The sequence below is a fragment of the Artibeus jamaicensis genome, unplaced genomic scaffold (genome assembly GCF_021234435.1).
Source record: "Artibeus jamaicensis isolate MK-2021 breed Jamaican fruit bat unplaced genomic scaffold, CSHL_Jam_final contig_851, whole genome shotgun sequence".
Lineage (NCBI taxonomy): Eukaryota > Metazoa > Chordata > Mammalia > Chiroptera > Phyllostomidae > Artibeus > Artibeus jamaicensis.
The window spans coordinates 9,646,034-9,666,124 of NW_026521986.1; the positions used below are offsets into that span (position 1 = coordinate 9,646,034).

Sequence of the window (20,091 nt, forward strand, 5' to 3'; positions counted from 1 at the left end):
TTCTTTTCTAATATAAATGTTTAAAGCTGTAAATTTCCCTCTAAGCACTGCCTTATCTACATCACACAAATATCAAAGTGCTTTATTTTCATTATGGTTTCATTAAAAAATTTCTTCTAATTTCTCTTGAATTTTTGACTTGTGGATTATTTAACAATGCATATATTGATTTTACTATATTTCAAATTTTCTAAGAATCTTATTGCTATATATCACTTCACCCCATTGCCAGAGAAATACTTTAAAAAATGTCGATGTTTAAAAATTTGTCAATACTTGTTTTATGGCTTAACATATGTGGTCTACCCTGGTGAACATGCCATTTGCATTTGAAAAAATGTGCATTTTACATTTGGGGTATAGAGTCCCATAAACATCAATTAGGGCAAAGGCGTTGATAGTGTTCAGTTCCGGTGTGTCTTTGATAATTTTCTACCTGGTCGCGTAGAAAGGGATATTAAAATCTTCAACTATGATTGGGGAATTGTCCATTTCCCTTTTAATTGTGTAATTTTTGCTTCGCATATTTAGAAGCTCTTATAAGGTATATACACATTTATGATTGTCGTGTCTTCTGATCTACTGACCCTTCTTCTAATGTTATAAAATATCCCTTTTATCTCCTTTAGTACTTGATGTCTTGATCTGTTTTTTCTGATATTAATATAGTTACTCCAGTTTCTTATGCTTCCTCTTTGCATGTCTTTCTCTATTTATTTTCAAACTATGTGTCTTAACATTTTACTTATTTAAAATATGTATTTTAGCCCTGGCTGGTGTAGCTCAGTGGATTGAGCGTGAGTTGTGAACCAAAGGGTCATAGTTCGATTCCCAATCAGGGCACATGCCTGGGTTGCAGGCCCGCTTCCCAGTGAGGGCCATGTGAGAGGCAAGCACACATTGATGTTTCTCTACCTCTCTTTCTCCTTCTCTTCCCCTCTCTCTAAAAATAATTTTTAAAAGAAATAAAATATTTAAAAAAATAAAATAAAATGTGTACTTTATAGGTCATAAATGCTGCTAAATATCTTACAGTGCGCAGGGCACTTCCTCTGTGAAGAATTATTCACAGCCTAGCGTGCTGAGAAACCCTGATGTCTGGGTAACAGTGAGAGGCTGGAGTGAAACTTCAGAAAATACACTTCATTCAGATGATGTTATTAATAGGGCTTTAAAGCAAGGGATGGAGGGCTGCTACCAACACCAATTCCTTCCACTGATACGGAGGTTAGAGAGATTTGGGCATTCTACAACCTTAACCTTGTTTGCACGAACCCAGATGTCCCCATTCCAGGTTTCAGTGTCACACCCGTCCCGATCAATGCCCTATATTTTAATAAAGAGTTGTGGCGAGGCTATGAATCAACTTATGTTGTACTTCTGAAACCTGTGTAATTAAATTTTATGTTTGATTTTCAGCAAAATTAGTCTGTGAGTACAAAAAATAAGGGTTTCATTTAAGGCTGCCGTAGAAGGTTTCATTCTCTGGCTGTGACTTGAACTGAATGTTTAATGGCTTGAACTTTCCATTTCTTTTTTTAAATTATATTTGAGTGATTATACTATTACAATTGTTCTGATTCTTTCCTCTTTGCCCTCTTCCATCCAGCACCTCCTATACCCACTGGCAATCCCCACACCATTGTTCACATCCATGGGTCATGAGTATAAGTTCTTTGGCTAGTCCATTTTCTATACTGTAGGAATAAGCCATGTCTTGACCAAAAGTCAGATGATTGGTGTTCTTTAAACACCAATGTATGGTTGCCTCTCACACGCCCCCTACTGGAGACCCGGCCTGCAATCCAGGCATGTGCCCTGACGGGGAATAGAACCTGTGACCCTTTGGTTTACAGACTGATGTTCAATCTGCTGAGCCACACCAGCCAGGGCAGGAGTCTTGAAAGTGAGTAATTTTCCCCGAATCCTCATATTTTTAGGTACCCTCTACTTTACTCTCTCCAGGGAATCAATCCTAAATCTTCAGCAGGAGCTCTAGAAGTACAGTTACTTTGGAGCTGTGGGGAACTCTAGTGGTTTAACTACTTATTTTTAATCAACTATTCTGCTTGTAGTCCCAACTTTACCCCTGCTTCTTGAAGTACCTGGTGCTGCTCATTCTTTTTCTTTTTTTTAAGATTTTATATATTTAGTGTGGGGAGAAAATACAGACAACTGTAATTAAACAACAATAAAGTAATTAAAAATAGATTTTATATATTTATAATTGGAGAGACTTTAGGGAAAAGAGAAGGGAGAGAGAAAGTGAGGGAAAGAATCCTTGATTTGAGAGCGAAGCATCGAACAGTTGCCTCTCTCACGCTATCCAACCAGGGATGGAATCTACAACCCAGGCATGTATTTTGACGGGGAATCAAACGAGCAACCTTTCCCTTTGTGGGATTATGCCTTATCACCTGAGCCATACAGGTCAGGGATGCCCATTCTTGAGCCTTTTGGTAGTTCTGTGGGGCAAATCAGGCTTGATCTTGGCCTGTCCTTTGTTTATTAGATCAGTTCCCACTACCCTTCTGCTTTCCAGTTTCCAAAGTGTTAGTAAGTTTACCTCCTCTTCTGTTCTCTGAGTGATAGAAAGACAGAGAGACAAATGGACAGACCATATATGACAATAGAACTCTGACCCATAACCTCTGCAGCAACCAGCCTGGAAAGCCAAACCACAGCCTCTGAAACAAGCAGCCCAGAATGGTCTGAACTTGTCAATGATTCAGCTTCCTTATATTTTGCCCACACTTCCAACACATGACCAACCACAGAAAGCCAGTCCAACCACATAAGAAATCTGGCTTCTAGGTAGTCCATCTGTGGCCTTCCCATGACAATGACCTCCAATGAGAGCATATTTGAAGACTTCCTTTGTCTTTCCCCCACTATAAACCTAAGCTTTCTCACTCCTCCACCCGAGTGCTCTGAGTCTTTGCCGAGCACAAGTGATGGTGGCTGACTCCCAGCTGTAGAAAACGCTGAAAAAATAGCCTCTGTTCCTTCTCATTTGGTTGGTCTTCATCTTTCTCTATATTCTTCTACATTGAAGTTTTGTGGGTTTTTTTTTTCATTTTTAGAGGGATTTCAGGAGTAAGTGGAGTTACGTGTGGTTCAACCCATCATCTTTGGCTGGAGGTCTCTTCCTGTGTTCTTTTCTCTCTGACCAATTTACCCTTTCCCCTCCAGCTCCAGATAGCCTGAAATAACCTTTGTCTTTTTCTCTTGTAAACCTGGATGCAAAATTTATCACCTATTCATATTCCTCTAAAGAAGCTCTTGGAACAAAAGCATTAGAGAACGGTATAGACTTTGCTGAACCTTACCTATGAGAGATAGATTAGGTTACATAATACGTACATATCTCACAGTCAGTAAAGAACTTAAAGTCAATTCCCCGAACACTTGAAACATTTCTTTCTTCCCCAGAGTCTCTCCTCTGAGATGATTTTCTCTTTCCCCCAGCAAGTTTGGAGCCTTGCTGACTTCTCCATCTCTGGTTCTCCTCACCTCTTTACCCTACAAAGCAATACAGCTAAGCCCCCAATCACTCCACTTACTGCAGAACAAAAGGAATGCTGATTCACCAGCCTTTCTACGCCTATTGTTATGCGAACTTGTCCCTTTGGGGAGGCAAACTTGTCCCATTGGGGATGCATGTGTTTCACCCTCACTCTAAGGGGCCTTCATGAATCCCTTCTAAATGAATACAGGCATCTTTCCCAAGAGGTAGTTTCATTCCAGGTCCTTAGGAGGAAAAAAAGTTCCCTATAGCTCTAAAAATGATCCATTTTCCTACTTGCTAGCAGTCTTTTTGTGTTTCCAACTAGCTTGCCAGCTTCTCCAGTACCTAGCTACATATTTTTATAATCTGTAGAGTACCTAACAATATTACAAAAGTTGATATAAGAGATCAGTGAGCAGAAAAGATGGATAGAATTTCAATGGAAGGAAATGGGTTTTTCAGAAAGTGCCTATTTAGTGGTTCCTCTAAGTCTGACCTTTATCTTTAACACACTAAACACGTCCAATGACGGTACCACATTAAAAACCATTACTGTGTGTCTTCAGCGCTGGGCACTCTATTCACCATGGTTTAGTTGACCTGCGTGGCATGCAGTCATTATTACTGCCTTTCTTTTCTTCCATCAGTTCGGGATTGGGTTCCTGGCGACAAAGGCTGGGTGGCAGTGGCTTAAACAAAATAGCTGATTTTTTCATGTAAACGAAGTCCAGAGGTAGGTAGTTCAGGGTTCGTGTGGAAACGACAGAAGGCGTGAAGGATCCAGACTTTTTCTACTTCTCCGTTCCATCTCCCTAAGCACCTGGCTTCCATCTTCATGGTGCCGCTGCAGGTTAGGGAGCTGCTGGAGCTCCAGCCATCAGGCCCCAGTCTTCGCAGGAAACAAGTGGAAGGGCAGCGACAAAATGGAAGAAAACAAAAAGCTGGTGGCAGTTGTCTGCACTCTTTTGGGGAACTTTACCAAAAGTCCAGTGCAAAAACTGTGTTTACACCTCACTGGCCAGAACTTAAGTCACATAACCATTCCCATTTCCAATGGAGACAAAAAATGTTTTTCTTTTTAAAGATTGTATTTATTTATTTTTAGAGAGAGGGGAAGGGAGGGAGAAAGAGAGGGACAGAAACAATGATGTGTGAGAGACACATTAATCGGTTGCCTTTCACATGCCCCCAGTTGGGGACCTGGCCTGCAACCCAGGCATGTGCCCTGACTGGGAATTGAACCAGTGACCCTTTCATTCACAGGCAGGCACTCAATCCTCCGAGCCACACCAGCCAAGGCTAAAAAAAAAAATGTATTTTTCAAGTGCCATTTTAAAATGTCCTCTGACTTCTGTTACTAAGTACAGGGGGAGGATGGCTATGGGGCAGGCGCTAGCACTTCCTGCCACAGTTCCTCCTGAATTTGCTGTACATGATGTTCCAGTGCGTGGTGTTAAGTTGTCCTTGGATCAATAATAAATGCATAAAGCATTTTTAGATAAACCAAGCAGTTCACAATATGATCTTTTCTTTTAATTGTCTTTGTTTCTAGAGCAGTTTCAGGTTTATAGAAAATTTGAACAGAGAGTTCTTGTATACCTCCCCCGAGACCCTCACAGTCTCCCTTATTATTAGCAGTCTTGCACTGGTGTGGTCTTTGTTACACTTGAACCAATATTGATACATTATTATCATCTGAAGTCCATGCTTTTTTAGGGTTTTCTCATATCGCAAAGTTCTGTGGGTTTTGACATATGCATCATGTACCCATCACTACAATATTATACAGAATAGTTTCACTGCCCTAAAAATCCCCACCTGTGCACACTGTCCTTCCTCCCAGGAACCCCTGGCAGACACTGATCTTTTTACTGTCACCATAATAGTGCCTTTTCTAGAATGTCATATAGTTGGAATCATACAGTGTGTACCCTTTTTCAGACTGGTTTCTTTTCTTTCTTTGTTGTTTAAAAAGTATTATTTTATTTATTTTTGTAGAGAGAGGAAGGGAGGGGAAAAAAAAGAAAGAGAAACATTGATGTGGGAGAGAAACATCGATCAGTTGCCTCTCACATGTGCCCCAACCAGGGATCACAACTCAGGCATGAGCTCTGACTGGGAATCACACCGGCGACCTTTCACTTTGTGGAATGATGTCCAACCAACTGAGCCACACTAGTCAGGGCCAGACTGGTTTCTTTTACTTAGCAATATGCATTTAAGGTCCCTCTATATCTTTTCATGGCATGATAGCTCATTCCTTTGTATCACTGAATAATATTCCATTGTATGGATGTACCAGATTTTGGCTATCCATTCACTTGCTGAAGTGGTTGCTTTCAAATTATGACCAAAGCTCCTTTAAACATTTGTGTGCAGGTTTTTGGGTGGACTCAAGTTTTTGACTCATTTGGGTAAATCCTTAGGAGCATGATTGCTCAGTTGAATGGTAGAAGTATGTTTAGCTTTGAATGGAGCTGACAAAACATCTTCGGAAGTGACCACTGTTTTCCATTCCCACCAGCAGTGCCTGGGAGTCCCTGTTGCTCCCTGTCCTCCCCAGCATTTGGTGTCGTTAGTGATTGGATTTTAGCCATTCTGTTGGGTTGGCCAAAAGTCTGCATGTTGTTTTCTGTAAAGTAAAATGACACATCTTTCATTTCACCAATAACTGTATTGATTTGGATATTTTGAGTATGTTGGCTATCTCCTGCTATTGGCTTCTAGTGGGTAGAGGCCAAGGGTGCTGCTAAACATCTTCCAATGCATAAGACGTCCCCACAGCAAAGATTCTTTGGCCAAAATGACAACAGTGCCAAAAAAAAATTCCCAGACCACTTTTGACACATTTGATCAGTCACAGCACCTTCTTCATATACTGCAGAAATCTTTTTCTGCATTTCAGTTGCATTTTTACCTTTCTTGAAATAATAAAGCAGAATACACCAAAAATGTTGCATACTTTCCTCCATCTTCAATATTAAAATGCCTACATAAAAATTCACCAATTTTGATACGTTTTTTAACTGAATGCTGATATAACAGCTGTCACAATACAATCTAACAAAATTGTTTAGAATGAAGTTCAACTCAACTAAGCAGTACTAGAGTCACTGTATAGAAAAAATGTAAGAGTTTTTGCCCTACCCTTTAATAGGATTTAGTTATTCAATGAAATATTAGTATCTCATTGGTGTTTTAATTTGCAATTTCCCTAATAACATATAATATTGAACATCTTTTCATGTGATTATTTGGATATTACCTATCTTTCTTTGGTGAGGTGTCTATTTAGATCCTTTGTTCACTTTTTAATTGGGTGGTTGACTTTTAGAAGTTCTTTGTATGTTCTGGGTAAAAAAATCTTTATTAAATATGTGTTTTGCAGATATTTCCTCCTAATCAGTGGCTTATCTTTTCATTCTCTCATCTAATCAATTCTTTTGGCATAAAGTTATTCATATTTTCTTGTTTCGTAAATCTATGCTATATTTTTAAGTGTATTACAAAATTTTTATTTTAAGTATATTTTATTGATTATGCTATTACAGTTGTCCCATTTTTCTCCCCTTGATTCCCCTCCACCCTGCACTCCTCCTTCCACCAGAATCCACCCTCCTCTTTAGTTCATGTCCATGGGTCGTACATATAAGTTCTTTGGCTGCTCCATTTCCTATGTTAACCTCCCCCTGTCTATTTTGTACCTACCATTTATGCTTCTTATTCCCTGTACATTTTTTCTCCTTCCTCTCCCCGGCTGATAACCCTCCATGTGATCTCCATTGCTGTGATTCTATTCCTGTTCTAGTTGTTTGCTTAGTTTGTTTTTGGTTTTGTTTTTTTTTTAGGTTTAGTTGTTAATAGTTGTGAGTTTGTTGTCATTTTACTGTTCATAGTTTTTATCTTCCTTTTCTTAAATAAGTCCCTTTAACATTTCATATAATAAGGGCTTGGTGATGATGGACTCCTTTAACTTGACCTTATCTGGGAAGCACTTTATCTGCCCTTCCATTCTAAATGATAGCTTTGTTGGATAGAGTAATTTTGGATGTAGGTCCTTGTCTTTCATAACTTGGAATACTTCTTTCCAGCCCCTTCTTGCCTATAAGGTTTCTTTTGAGAAATCAGTTGTTAGTCTTATGGGAATTCCTTTGTAGGTAATTCTGTTTCTTTCCTTTGTTGCTTTTAAGATTCTCTCTTTATCTTTAAACTTTGGCATTTTAATTATGATGTGTGTTGGTGTCATCTTCTTCAGGTCCAACTTGTTTGGGGATTCTCTGTGCTTCCTGGACTCGTATGTCTATTTCCTTCACCAAATTATGGAAGTTTTCATTATTTTTTCATATAAGTTTTGAATTTTTGTTCTTTTTCTCTTCCTTCTGGCATCCCTATGATTTGTACATTTGTACATTTGGAGACGTTCCAGAGGCTTCTTACAAGGATCCTCGTTTTTAAGACTCTTTTTTCTTCTTGCTGTTCTGATTGAATGCTTTTTTCTTCCTTGTGCTCCAGATCATTGATTTGATTGTCATCTTCATCCCCTCCACTGTTGGTTCTCTGTAGATTTTTATTTCACTTAATATAACCTTCATTTGTTCCTGGATCTTTTTATGTCACTGCTGTACTCAGCGATTGTATTTCTTTGAGATCCTGATCACCAAGAGTTTTGAACTCTGTATCTGTACCTCCATTTGATTTAATTCTTTTTCTAGAGTTTTGTTCTGTTCTTTCAATCAGGCCAGATTTCTTTGTCTCCTCAATTTGGCAGCCTCCTTGTGTTTGTTTCTAGGGCCGCTTTGACTCCCTGTCCTAGTAGCATGGGCTACCTGTAAATTCTGTGGGGTGGAGACTTAGGTGATCCCAGGGTGGGGCAACCAGTTTCACCACTTTGTGGCTCTGTGTGGGGGGAGGGCTCAGAGCAGGGACAGAGCTGGTGCCTGGCTTCTGGAGTTTGCCTGGGATGAAGTTGTCTCCCAGCACTCACCCTGTTGCCAGTCATTTCCCTTTCTCCCCAGTTATGCCACTTATGCCCTTCTAGCTGTTGCCCCCATGCTGAATCCCAGAGGGACTGGGTCTGTGTAAATCCTAAATCCATGCAGGCCCTTTAAAAGGAGTCTCCTGATAATCCAGCAGTTTCTTCTGCTGCCCCATCCCCCACTGGTTTTTACAGCCAGAAATTATGGGGATTTATCTTCCTAGTATTGTCACCTGGGCTGCTGGGTGGTCTGGTTTTGGGCTGGGGTCCCTTGCTCCCAAAGTATCCCTCCTAATTTTTATCTACCACCTGTGAATGTGGGACCACTCATTCCACCGCCTCTCCACCTCTCTCCATCCACTTCTCTGTCCCTCCTGCCCATCTGGATGTGTGTGGCTTCTTTATATACTTGGTTGTTGGACTTCCTACAGTTAGATTTTCTGATGGTTCTGGGTGATATTTGTTTTGTAGTCTCATTGTAATATTTTCTGTAGTTGTGCAGGGAAGCTAAGCGTTTTTACCTATGTCTCCATCTTGACCTGAAGTCCCAAATTAATTTTCCTTAATCTTCTTCGTATATTTGAAAAATATGTGTTCTCCAAATGCTAGGTACAGAGTTCTATATATGTGCCTTGTTTAAGAGAGCTATACACTGAATGTTTTATGTCCTCTCAAAATTCATATGTTGTAAACTAATTCCAATAAAAGGGTATCAGAAGGTGAGAGCCTTCATTGGTGATTAGGTCATGAGGGTGGAGTCCTTATGAATGGAATTAGCGCCTTATAAAAGAGGCCCAAGAGAGCCCCCTACCCTTCTGGCCAAGTGAGGATACAGTGAAAAGGCAGATGTCTATAAACCAGGAGGCAGCCACTTACCAGACAGTAAATCTGTCGGCACCTTAATCATAGACTACCCAGCCTCCAGAACTGTAAGAAATAAACTTCTGTTGTTTATAAGCCAACTTCTGTTGTTTATAAGCCACTTAGTCTATGGTATTTTGTTATAAAAGCCTGAATGGACTACAACAAAGAGTGAAGTACTAAAAAGCTGACTGGAAAGTCTTTATGCACAGATGGGGCTTGTTGACTGGGCTTTCAATGTAGGGTGAGTGCTTATGGACCCAGACAATTCATTATGGGATTCTTCAAATGTCAATATTCTGCCATTCTAATCTATCTTCTAAAACTGTGTTAACATTTGTGTCTGCTGTTATCTCCTCTCCTGTTCTTCTTTTTCCTTTGGGTTTAGAAGCTTTTTGCTCCATTACTTTTCATTACAATTTAAAAAATTTAAGTACATATGCATCTGGAAAGATGACCACAAATATGCAACCTGAACACACATGTAAACCAGCCCTCAGTTTAAGAAATTAAACATTATCAGCACTTCGTGAGCTTCCCCATGTTCTCCTCCAGTCATTATTCTACCAAGGGCAGTGACTACATTGACCTCTAACAGCATGGATATTTGGGTAGTTTACAGTTTAGGGCCAGCACCATGTATGGGTATGAACTTTTTTATACATTTCCTTTTTCATGAACGTATCGACCCATTTCTGTTGGATATATACCTAGGTGTGAAACTGTTTGGACAAATGCTTTGCATATATTCAGCTTTAGCTGATAGTGCCAAACAGTTCAATGAAGTGATTGTACCAATTTGCATTCCTTTCAGCAGCTTATTCGAGTTCCACTTGCTCCACCATCTTGTCAGAACTTGGTCTTTTCTGTTTGTTTGTTTATTTATTTATTCATTTTAGGCTTTCTGATGGATATGTAATGGTACCTCATTATGGTTTTAATTATTTGCATTTACTTTTTACCTTTTTGTTAGTTTTTAAAAAATGTGTTTCAGGATGGAGCAGATTGAAATGAAGGAGGTTAATCCTCTACATCTGTCAGAAATTTCCCCTGTATGGGTATTAATCTAATGGAATTTAGAACTCTCTTCCTGTACTGGAGTAGGGGGTACAATATAGAGGATGAGGGCAACAAGCTTTGTAATCAGACACACTGAGGTTTGATTCCCAGATCCACTGCTTACTAGCTTTGTTACTTTGAGAAATTTATTTAACCTTCCCAATCTTATGTAAAAATGGCACTTAAAATAGTACTGCCTTACTAGGTTATTATGGAGATAATATGAGATACAATATGTAAAATGCTCTGCAAAGTTGCTCACACACTGTGAACACATACTCAACTAATGGCAGCTATTATAATAGCTTATGTTGTCTTATTTTAAAATTTTTTATTGTTTTAGAGAGGAAGGGAGAGAGAGAGACATCAGTTTGTTCTTCCACTTACTTATGCATTCATTGGCTGATTTTTGAATGTCCTAACTGGGGATCAAACCCACAACCTTGGTGTATGGGACAACGCTCTAACCAACTGAGCTCCCTACACCTTACATTGTTTATGCACATCTCATTTCTCCTTCTGATTTACACATTCTATGTCAGAGCACACAGCATAAAGCTGCCTCACATATAATAATTGCTGGAAAAGACTGGTTGGATGAACAATTTAAATATAAATGGGAGGTATTGTGATTGTTATAATAAAAGATGGCATAAATTATTATAATGCCTAAAGTACCAAATGCACTGCTAATGAGTAATACATTATTTAAACACATGTCTCTCCTGAGCCCTTGCAGGGTAGCTCAGTTGGTTAGAGCATCCCCCGTCAGGGCAAATACAAGATACAGCCAATGAAGGCATAAATAAGTGGAAAAATCAATCAATCATTCTCTCTCTCCCCCTTCCTCTGTCTCTCTAAAATCAATAAACCAAAGTTTAAAAAAAAGGTAAAAGTGTATCTCCTATTTACCTTCATCATTTGACAGTTAAGTAAATTAATACAGTAGGGAAACACTACTAGACCTAATTAGTAATGACAATTAGATGTTCCGTATTGCATTTGTGAGGATTCCAGAAACTTAACCCTTCAAAACTAAAACAAACAAAAATTTTACCCCAGAAACAAACAAACAAAAAAACCCCACCACTTTTCTGAAGAAAGTTAAGCCTTTCAAATTTTAACAGACCCTTGTATTCAACAGTGGAATGACTGGAACAGCTGCCCCAGCGGCTTCCGTACAATATGGCGCTGCCCATTTGTGCATCCCTGCTGGGATTACGTCCTCATAGTCAGTCGCAGAACCGGAAGTGGTTTCTGCCATAGTGGATCCGGGTGGGTTCGCACAGGTGGCTGCGGAGGTTCCAGGTCTTGAGCTTGAGGCACCGCAGATGTTCAGGTGGGATTCCCATCGCAAGTGAGTGAGGATCGGGGGTGGCGAGGCTTTTCCTCCAGTCTGTGCAAGGGGTGGGGGTGGGGGTTTCCAGTGTGGATTGAGGAGAGGGGTCGTGGAGTTGGTGATGTCACCATGTGCGGGGGCGACTGATTGCGGGGACCTTGCAGTCCCAGAGCTGCTTGGCACTGCCCTCTTCCCGCCCCTCCGCGGGCTTCCTTGCACCCCTTGCTGGCGGCGGGGGCGGGCCTAGTGTGCCGTCACCCACGCCCTACCAGGGCATACCCTTTGGACCCCATTTCTCTGTAGGAGCACCTACCAAACCTTCATGGCTTCTTCACCCAGTAAAAACGAAGTACCATCTGCAGCACCTAGCAACTCGTTGGGCGCTGCGTGTACCACGCGTCCAGTTACAGTTCCCTCCGCCGGATTCGTGGGGACTTACCCCCGCCCCCCATTGATACCACCCCTTTCCTCCCAGGCCACACCCTCTGTTTCGGGCCTTCCTGGGGAGCCACATCTTTCTTTTCTTCCCATCTCTGGGACAGATCAAAACTGGAACATTAGTGATTATTTATTACATAACTGATGTCTCCTTATTAAATTATAAACAAACCCAAACCTGTAGAAGCTTTTGACGTACTATGGACCCAAACGAACTATTTTTAGCTACCGACTCCTTTATTAAAACACCAAATTAATTATATCATATTAGAAGCATGGAAGGAACTACATTGAAATGTTTTGTTAATTATCAGGATTAGGAAATGCGAGGGGGGATGATTGATTTTGGTCAAGTTGAACTTGTTTTAAAAATGCATTTATTCCTCTATATTTATTTTAGTTGTAGTACCTGCATGCAATCTTGTAAAAACATTGATGTGAACATTTGAAACAGTATAAATCCTCTTTGACCTCTTTCTGTTTTTTCTTGTTTAATCCCTTGCCTCAAAGTAAGAACCATTATCCATTTGGGGTATGTTTTTCTATTTCTTTATATTTATTGACAAGAGTTTGTACATATAAGATATATTGTGTTAAAGTTTTACAAATGCATCTTTTTTTAAAGATTGTATTTATTTTAGAGAGGGGAAGGAAGGGGAAAAAGAGAGGAAGAGAAACATCAATGTGTGATTGTCTCTTGCACATCCTCTACTGGGGGGACCTGGCCAGCAACCCAGGCATGTGCCCTGATTAGGAATCCAACCAGCTACCCTTTGATTTTCAGGCTGGCACTCAACCAATGAGCCACACCAGCCAGGGCAAGTGCATCTTTTACAAATAAGGTATATTGTACCTACTTAGCAACTTGACTTTTTGTGCTTAAAAATGGGTCTTAGAACTTTTTCCTGGTCTAAGGAAACACATCTACCTTATTGTTTCTACTTAACTCTGCAAATTCCTTAGTATGTTAAGATTTCGCTCTGGCTGGTGTGGCTTAGTTGGTTGGAGTGTTGTCCTGTAACCAAAAGGTTGGGGGTTCAACTCCCAGTCAGGGCACATACCTAGGTAGTGGTTTGATTCCTGTTCCTGGCCCTTACATTCCCGTGTATGGCACATGGGGGAGACAACCAATCCATGCTTCTCCCTTACATCAATGTTTCTCTTTCTCCTTTCCTCTCTCTCTAAAATGCAATGAAAAAGATTTCTTCAGGTGAGGCTTAAAAAAAAAAGACTTCATAGTATATGAGATTCTGTGATTACTTACAGTTTTTCACTGTGGCATGGAAAAATCCTTCCACGTGTCTCAAGGACAGATACCTTCAAATGGAATTGCTGGGTGGGAGCATTTGGATATTTTGTGTATGTGTGTTGTATTTTCTTTAAGTACAAAGACTTTTTACAGTCACATCGCCTGGAGCTCATTTCAGCCACTGTGTTTGACCACCAGTCCCTTGTCTCTCTTTCAGCGTGATGAGGCAGATACCCTTTCCACGGGGAGGGGTAATCCATGGTTTGTTGCCTTTGCCAATAGCAAAAATGTTGGAGAGCCTTGTGGCAAAGCTGTTGCCATTAACATCGTTCGTGTGAACTACATCAAAAGAACAGGGTGTCTCTCTCTGTTGGTTATCACATCAGTTCTTCCCAGGTTAGCACCTCTGGACACCATACACAGGTTACAAGAATAAAACTTGATGAAATCAGTAATTTTGCCAGTCTCCAAATCAGTCTGAATGGTGTCATTGACCTTGGTGAGGGGATCAGGGTAGCGGATGGTGTGAGTGTCCTGCATCACCAGGTGAGGGATTCCTTTTGTGCCCACCAAGATCTTCTTCACTTTGCACAACTTGTACTTGGCCTCCTCCGGTGTGATCTGATGAACAGCAAAGCGACCCTTGGTATCATCGATCAGATGGAAATTCTTTCTGGTTTTGTCAATGCTGATCACATCCATAAAACCAGCAGGGGAGGTTGTATCAGTTCGGACCTTGCCATCAATCTTAATGAACCACTACATGCAGATCATCTTTACTTCATCTCCTGTCAGGATATACTTAAGTCTGTTCCTTAGGAAAATGACGAGAGGGAGATATTCTCTTAGCTTGGGGGGACCGGAAGATGTTTGAGGAGCAAACACGCCGGTCAGTTTATCCAGCAGCCAATGCTTTGGAGCTGCTACACACTTCAAATGCTTTTTGGGACCAGGAACCATGGCTGGGCTGGCACAGAAAGAGGCGAGGATGTGGATGTTTTAATGCCAAAGTGGTTACTAGTGAGAGGATGTTTTCATGGTTGTTGGCAAGTTCTATGTCCCCTTTTGAGAAATGTTTCATTTCTATTGGGTTATCTTTTTATGCTTATATACCAGTGTTATATATATTCTAGATAATAATCTTTTGACTTTTATATATATTTTAAATATCCCCAACTTAATGCTTATTTATTTATTTATTTATTTATTAATCCTTATCTGAGGAGATGTTTTATTGATTTTAGAGAGAGAAGAAGGGAAAGAGAGAGAGAAACATCACTGGGAGAGAGAAACATTGATCAGTTGCTTCCTGTAGGGGCTGGGACCGGGATCAAACCCGCAACCCTTTTGGTGTGTGGGGCGATGCTCCAGTCAACTGAGCCACCCAACCAGAGCCCAGCTTACTGCGTTTTAAAGTGGTTGCTTATCTTTAGCCATGTGGCATTTTTATTAAACCAGAGTTTTAAATTTTATGTTTAAATATCCATCTTTTATGTTTGTGTTTTGTATTTTCTGGCTATCGTTCCCTACCCTAATGGTTCTCAAGTGGGAGCTATTTTGCCTCTGAGGGGCCATTTGGCAATGTCAGGAGGCATTTTGTAAAATTGAATGTCTAGAGGGAGGAATGGAGAGAGAAACAGCAATTTGTTTTTCCACTTATTTGTGTGTTCATTGTTTGATTCTTTTCTTTTTATCCTCACCTGAGGACATTTTTTATTTGCTTTTTTAAGAGAAAGAGAGGAAGGGATAGAGAGAAATATCAGTGCAAGAGAGAAGCATCAATTAGTTGCCTTTGCATGCACCCAGACGCATTTTACCTGTCTGGACCTGGGGTCACCTGTACTTGTGCTTGGACTGGGGAGGAGCCTGCAGCCAACGCATGTACCCGGACTGGGAATTGAGCCCACAGCCTTTTGGTTATGGGATGATGCTCCACACCGGCCAAGGCCATTGGTTGGTTCTTGTATGTGCCCTAACTGGAGATTGAACCCACAACCTTGGTGTATAGGGATGATGTTCTAACCAGCTGAGGTAGCCAGCAAAATTCATGTTTAAAATTGAGAAAGAAGGCACAATCAAGATGCAAACTGGGGCCCTGGCTGGTGTAGCTCAGTGGATTGACTGTTGTCCTGTGAACCAAAGGGTTGCTGGTTTGATTCCCAGTCAGGTCACATGCGTGGGTTGCAGGCCAGGTTCCCAGTAGGCAAGGGCAAGAGAGGCAGCCACACATTGATGTTTTTCTCCCTCTCTTTCTTCCTCTCTCCCCCTTTCTCTAAAAATAAATAAATAAAATATTATTTAAAAGAAAGATGCAAATTGGTGTCAAAGTATGAAACATTTGGCTGAAAAACAAGATAAAATTTAGGAGAAAGAACTGTAAAGTTTTGGATTTAAGCATGAAATATAAACTAATGAAACTCAGTTTGGTATCTGAGCATTTTAATTTATCTCAAGCTTTATATTACCCATTAGTCATATAAAACATTCCACTACTACTTAAAAACGTTTCATACATCATTAATAAAATACAGGTAACATGGGTAATAGTATCAGTGTAGCCCACACCAATTAGACCTTGTCTCCAATACTGAATACAGACCCACGTGTCACATTTTAAGCAATACCTGGACGAACTTGGGGCTGTTCAGAAGGACCTAGCTGCAGTGGTGAGTGGTGCACAAACTAGGTAATAGGAAGGCTGGTCGGGTTAGGTAGACATACTGATGGAAGTTTAGAGCCACTGTCTACACATTTCACAAGTTCTGGGGAGGGAGTAATTGCTTTTGTCATTTCAGAGGCCAGACGGAGCATCAAGGAGAGCAACTTCTATGTAGCAAACCTTAACAGAATGTGAGGACTTTTCAACAAAAACTGCCTCTTAAGGTAATGAACTCTGTTCCTAGAAGTGTTCAGGTACAGACCGGGTCAGAGGCCAGACAGAGGTCTGTCACTTTGACCGTGAAAAAGATTCTTGAATGGTGTGGGAGCTGAGTTTGGGAGGTTCCTAAATTTTAACACTGTGACTCTTTGTTTTCCTTTAATAGAAGTTCTGTGAACCTCAGTACTAGTAACAACAAATATATACTGAACCCTAATGTGCTAGCCAATATGTTAAGCGAAGTATATCGATCATCTTACTTAAGCCTCCCAATAATTCTACCTGGTAGGTGCTATCTTTCCCATTTTACCAAGGAGGAATCTGAGGCTGATTGGTAGAGAAGTTCAGGGAATTGCCTAAGTTTGTATAGCTAGCAAGTGGCAGAGGCTGGCTTTGAACCGTAGGGTGTTTGCCTCTAAGGCCCATGTCATTGTCTTCTACCTTATGCTGCTCTCTGCACACTTTAACATATCTATTTAATTCATGGAGTATGACTCACATCAGAAATATAATTATATTTCTTAAGTGTCAAGTGGGATATTTACATTGCCTGTCTCTGAAAAACATCATTTAAAAAACTTGTGGTTTTCTAATTATGGATATATCTGTACTTGTATAGAACTCAAAAATTGTTAACTATTATTTGTAATAATTACTTATACTCCCACTACCCTTGGGTAACCACGGCTCCTGTGACGGTGACCCACGGCTTCGCGGGGATGTGTTCTGAGGATCACGTGGTTAAGTGACTGTCGTGTGGGAGCCCCGAGAGCACACCCACGCGGCCTGGAGGGCACAGCCCTCCGCATACCGAGGCCGCGCGGGGCCCTGCCTCTCCTGGGTTACGACCTGGACAGCATGTTGCTGCACAAAACACCGGAGATTAAATCAAGCACAAGACAAAACGATGGCAGTCGAGATACAGTAGACACGAGGAGTAGGAGGCTGCTGCCGGCAGAACATGGCACACTTGTAGCAAACTTTCTTTCAATAAGCAGAAACTGCCATCTAAAATGCCAGTAAAAAAGTATAGTATAATATGTATTCACAAACCAGCAACATAGTTGTTTGTTACTACAAGTCCTGTGTACTGTACGTAATTGTCTGTGCTGTACTGACCAGCAGTGCAATAGGTTTGTTTACACCAGCATCAGCACAGCCATGTGAGTAATGCCTTGTGCTGTGACATTGTGAGGGCTGTAATGGCACTAGGCTATAGGAGTTTTTCGTTATGATCTTATGGGACCAGTGTTGTTTTTGTAGGTCATCATGTGTCATTATGCAGAGCCATTAACAAAAATTTTTTTCACTAACGTATCAGTAAGTGGAAGCGAGGGTCTCGCTTATTGTGTTTTAATTGATATGCTTGTGTGTGATTAAAAGAGCCTTGGGCAGCTGGCAGAGGGCAGGAGGGTTTTCTTGGGTGAGGGTGGAGTACAGAATGTACAAAATAGAAAAAAATGAAAATATCGCTGTCTCATGTGGAAATTTGTAGCGGGGTTTTCATGGATTGTGAATGGAATGTTCTGTAGGGGAAACTTGTTCCCGTATAGGTTTAAATTCTTCATGTAAATATATTGTTACCATTTGTTTTACAGATTGTGGGATTAGTGACATGCTTTCCTAAAAAGCAGCAGAGTTGAAGATGTCTCGACAGTTGGTAGCTTTGACAGTGACTACGCTTTTCGGTGTGGCAGTCGGGGGGTTTGTCCTGTGGAAAGGCATCCAGCGCCGGAGGAGTAGATTGAGCCGTGGGACCCAGCAGCAGAAGCAGCTGCAGCAGCAGCAAGCTCCAAGCAGGAGAGAGCTGCCCCCTCCAGAGGAGGACCGGCTGCACTCCACTGCCCCCAGAGCCTCATGGGAAGAGAGGATCCTTGATGCCAAGGTGGTGACTGTGTCTCAGGAAGCAGAGTGGGATCAAGTTGAACCCTTGCTTAGGAGTGAGTTACAAGATTTCCCAGTACTTGGCATTGACTGTGAGTGGGTAAGTTAAAAAGCAAAAATTAAATCATTTCTGCTTTTCCAGCTAGGGACCTGGAATAGTCAGATAAAGGATAAGATTAAAGGAGAACTAACTTGTCCTCAACTTGCTAGTAAGTAGATTTTAGCAACAGAAGCTACTTCTCTTTTCAGGAGAGGGGAGTGCTCATAATCATGGATTTTAAAGTTAGGCAGATCCAGACTGGCCTGCAACCCAGGCATGTTCCCTGACTGGGATCAAACCGTGGACCATTCGGTTTGCAGACTGGCGCTCAGTCCACTGAGCCACAGCAGCCAAGGCTACTATTAATGTTTTAATAGTAGTTTCATGAAGATGCCATGGAGAAGCTCATTAAGAAAGTCTTTTTAAATGGGCATTATTATACAAGTTGGAATTTTAAAAGATAACAAAGTTTGAAACATTGTTTACTTTAAGCCAGGTAGTGCGCTCTTTTGCTTGATGGTCTCATTTAGTTTAATTAGATTCTCCTAATAATCCCTCCTGGGAGATACTGTTACTCCCCTTCTTTTTACAGGTAGAAAATGGAGGCACAAACAGGGTCAGTTACTTGCTCGGGGCCACAAAGCTGGCAGCTGGCATTTCAGCCCAGGGCTTTCTTTGTCATCTGGTTAGTTTTCCTAATGACTGTCAACTGTGTTGGGGTTGACGCATGGTGTTGATGACCATATCATGGCACACGTACTCCTCTGTTCTGAGTCACAGAGTGCAGTCTCCTTGAATCAGAAGATACTACAAAAATATAAGTAACTCAGAGTTATCATCTCTTGTTAATTCATTGTAGCACCTTGCCAAGAATCTCTGATGTTTGTCTTCTGGATATCTAGAATACAGCCAAGAACTAGGAAACGTAACCAAACGGGCCTAAGCAAACGGACCTGCAACAAAGCCAGATCGGGGTTGGTGACGAATCCACCACTGTGGTTCGTCAACACAGTGATGACGAAGAAGCGATCACTGGACAGTGTGGTCACCGGACAAGTTCGCTGGTCACCCAAGGCCTCACGGCATAGCTGCTGAGTGTACTGCTGTATATCAGCAATAGTAGTAGTTGTTTATACCAGTGACCACCGGGCACTTTTAGTTTATTCTGTATAAAAAATTACATCATTTTAGAGATATTTATACCAACATCAATAGAAGAAAACATTAGTAAGCAGTGAGGTTTGGCATTTGCCAAATGCCTTGATTATTCTAACTAATGAAGTATAATTACAACAACAAACAGGATATTCTGAAGTGAGTAGTTAGTAACAGCAACTGACTTAATAATAATGGGGTTTAATTACAATAGCAGGGGCGTGGAAAAGTTAAAGCCAAAACCCACTTCATATTGTGTGACGCCCGCGTTCAGTGTGTGTTGCATTCACGCCGGGCGCCGCGTCTGCCCACAGGAGGCGTGGCCTCTCTGACGGCTGCCACAGAAAGACCTCGCGAGAAAGCCATCGTCCTCGCGTGGCCATTCTTCCCTTGCTGTTTCCCCTTCGCTCTCATTACTTCGGTGTGTTTGTTTAGCTAGTGGTTTTGCTCTTGGTCTACAGTCAGTATTTGTTTAGACTTACCAAAGTATTTCCTTTTTTTTTTTAAATTTTTTTATTGATTATGCTGTTGCAGTTGTTCTATTCCCCCCTTCATTCCCCTCCACCCCACCCCCCATCCCCACCATTACCCCCCCTTTAGTTTATGACCATGTGTCTCAAGTCCTTTAGATTCTATATTTCCCACGCTATTCTTGCCCCCCTTCTATTTTCTATCCACTGTCTATGCTACTTATTTTCTGTACCT

At 41.1% G+C, this 20,091-nt stretch overlaps 1 protein-coding gene and 1 pseudogene across 4 annotated transcripts in view; one reads left to right on the plus strand and one right to left on the minus strand.

The window, feature by feature from the left end:
* The first annotated feature begins 11,668 nt into the window (after positions 1-11,668).
* Positions 11,669-20,091, plus strand: part of EXD2 (exonuclease 3'-5' domain containing 2) — a 42,738-nt gene continuing 34,315 nt past the window's right edge. The window contains exons 1-4 of one of the 4 annotated variants that reach the window (XM_053673376.1): positions 11,675-11,760; positions 12,691-12,712; positions 16,225-16,312; positions 17,906-18,291. In XM_053673376.1, coding sequence (XP_053529351.1) covers positions 17,953-18,291 — 339 coding nt within the window. In that variant the 5' untranslated portion in view covers positions 11,675-11,760; positions 12,691-12,712; positions 16,225-16,312; positions 17,906-17,952. Of the gene's footprint in view, positions 11,761-12,690; positions 12,713-16,224; positions 16,313-17,905; positions 18,292-20,091 lie in introns of all 4 variants that reach the window. The other 3 variants (XM_037127035.2, XM_037127046.2, XM_037127041.2) reach the window with 3 other exon arrangements.
* Positions 13,599-14,389, minus strand: LOC119035494 (40S ribosomal protein S4-like; annotated as a pseudogene).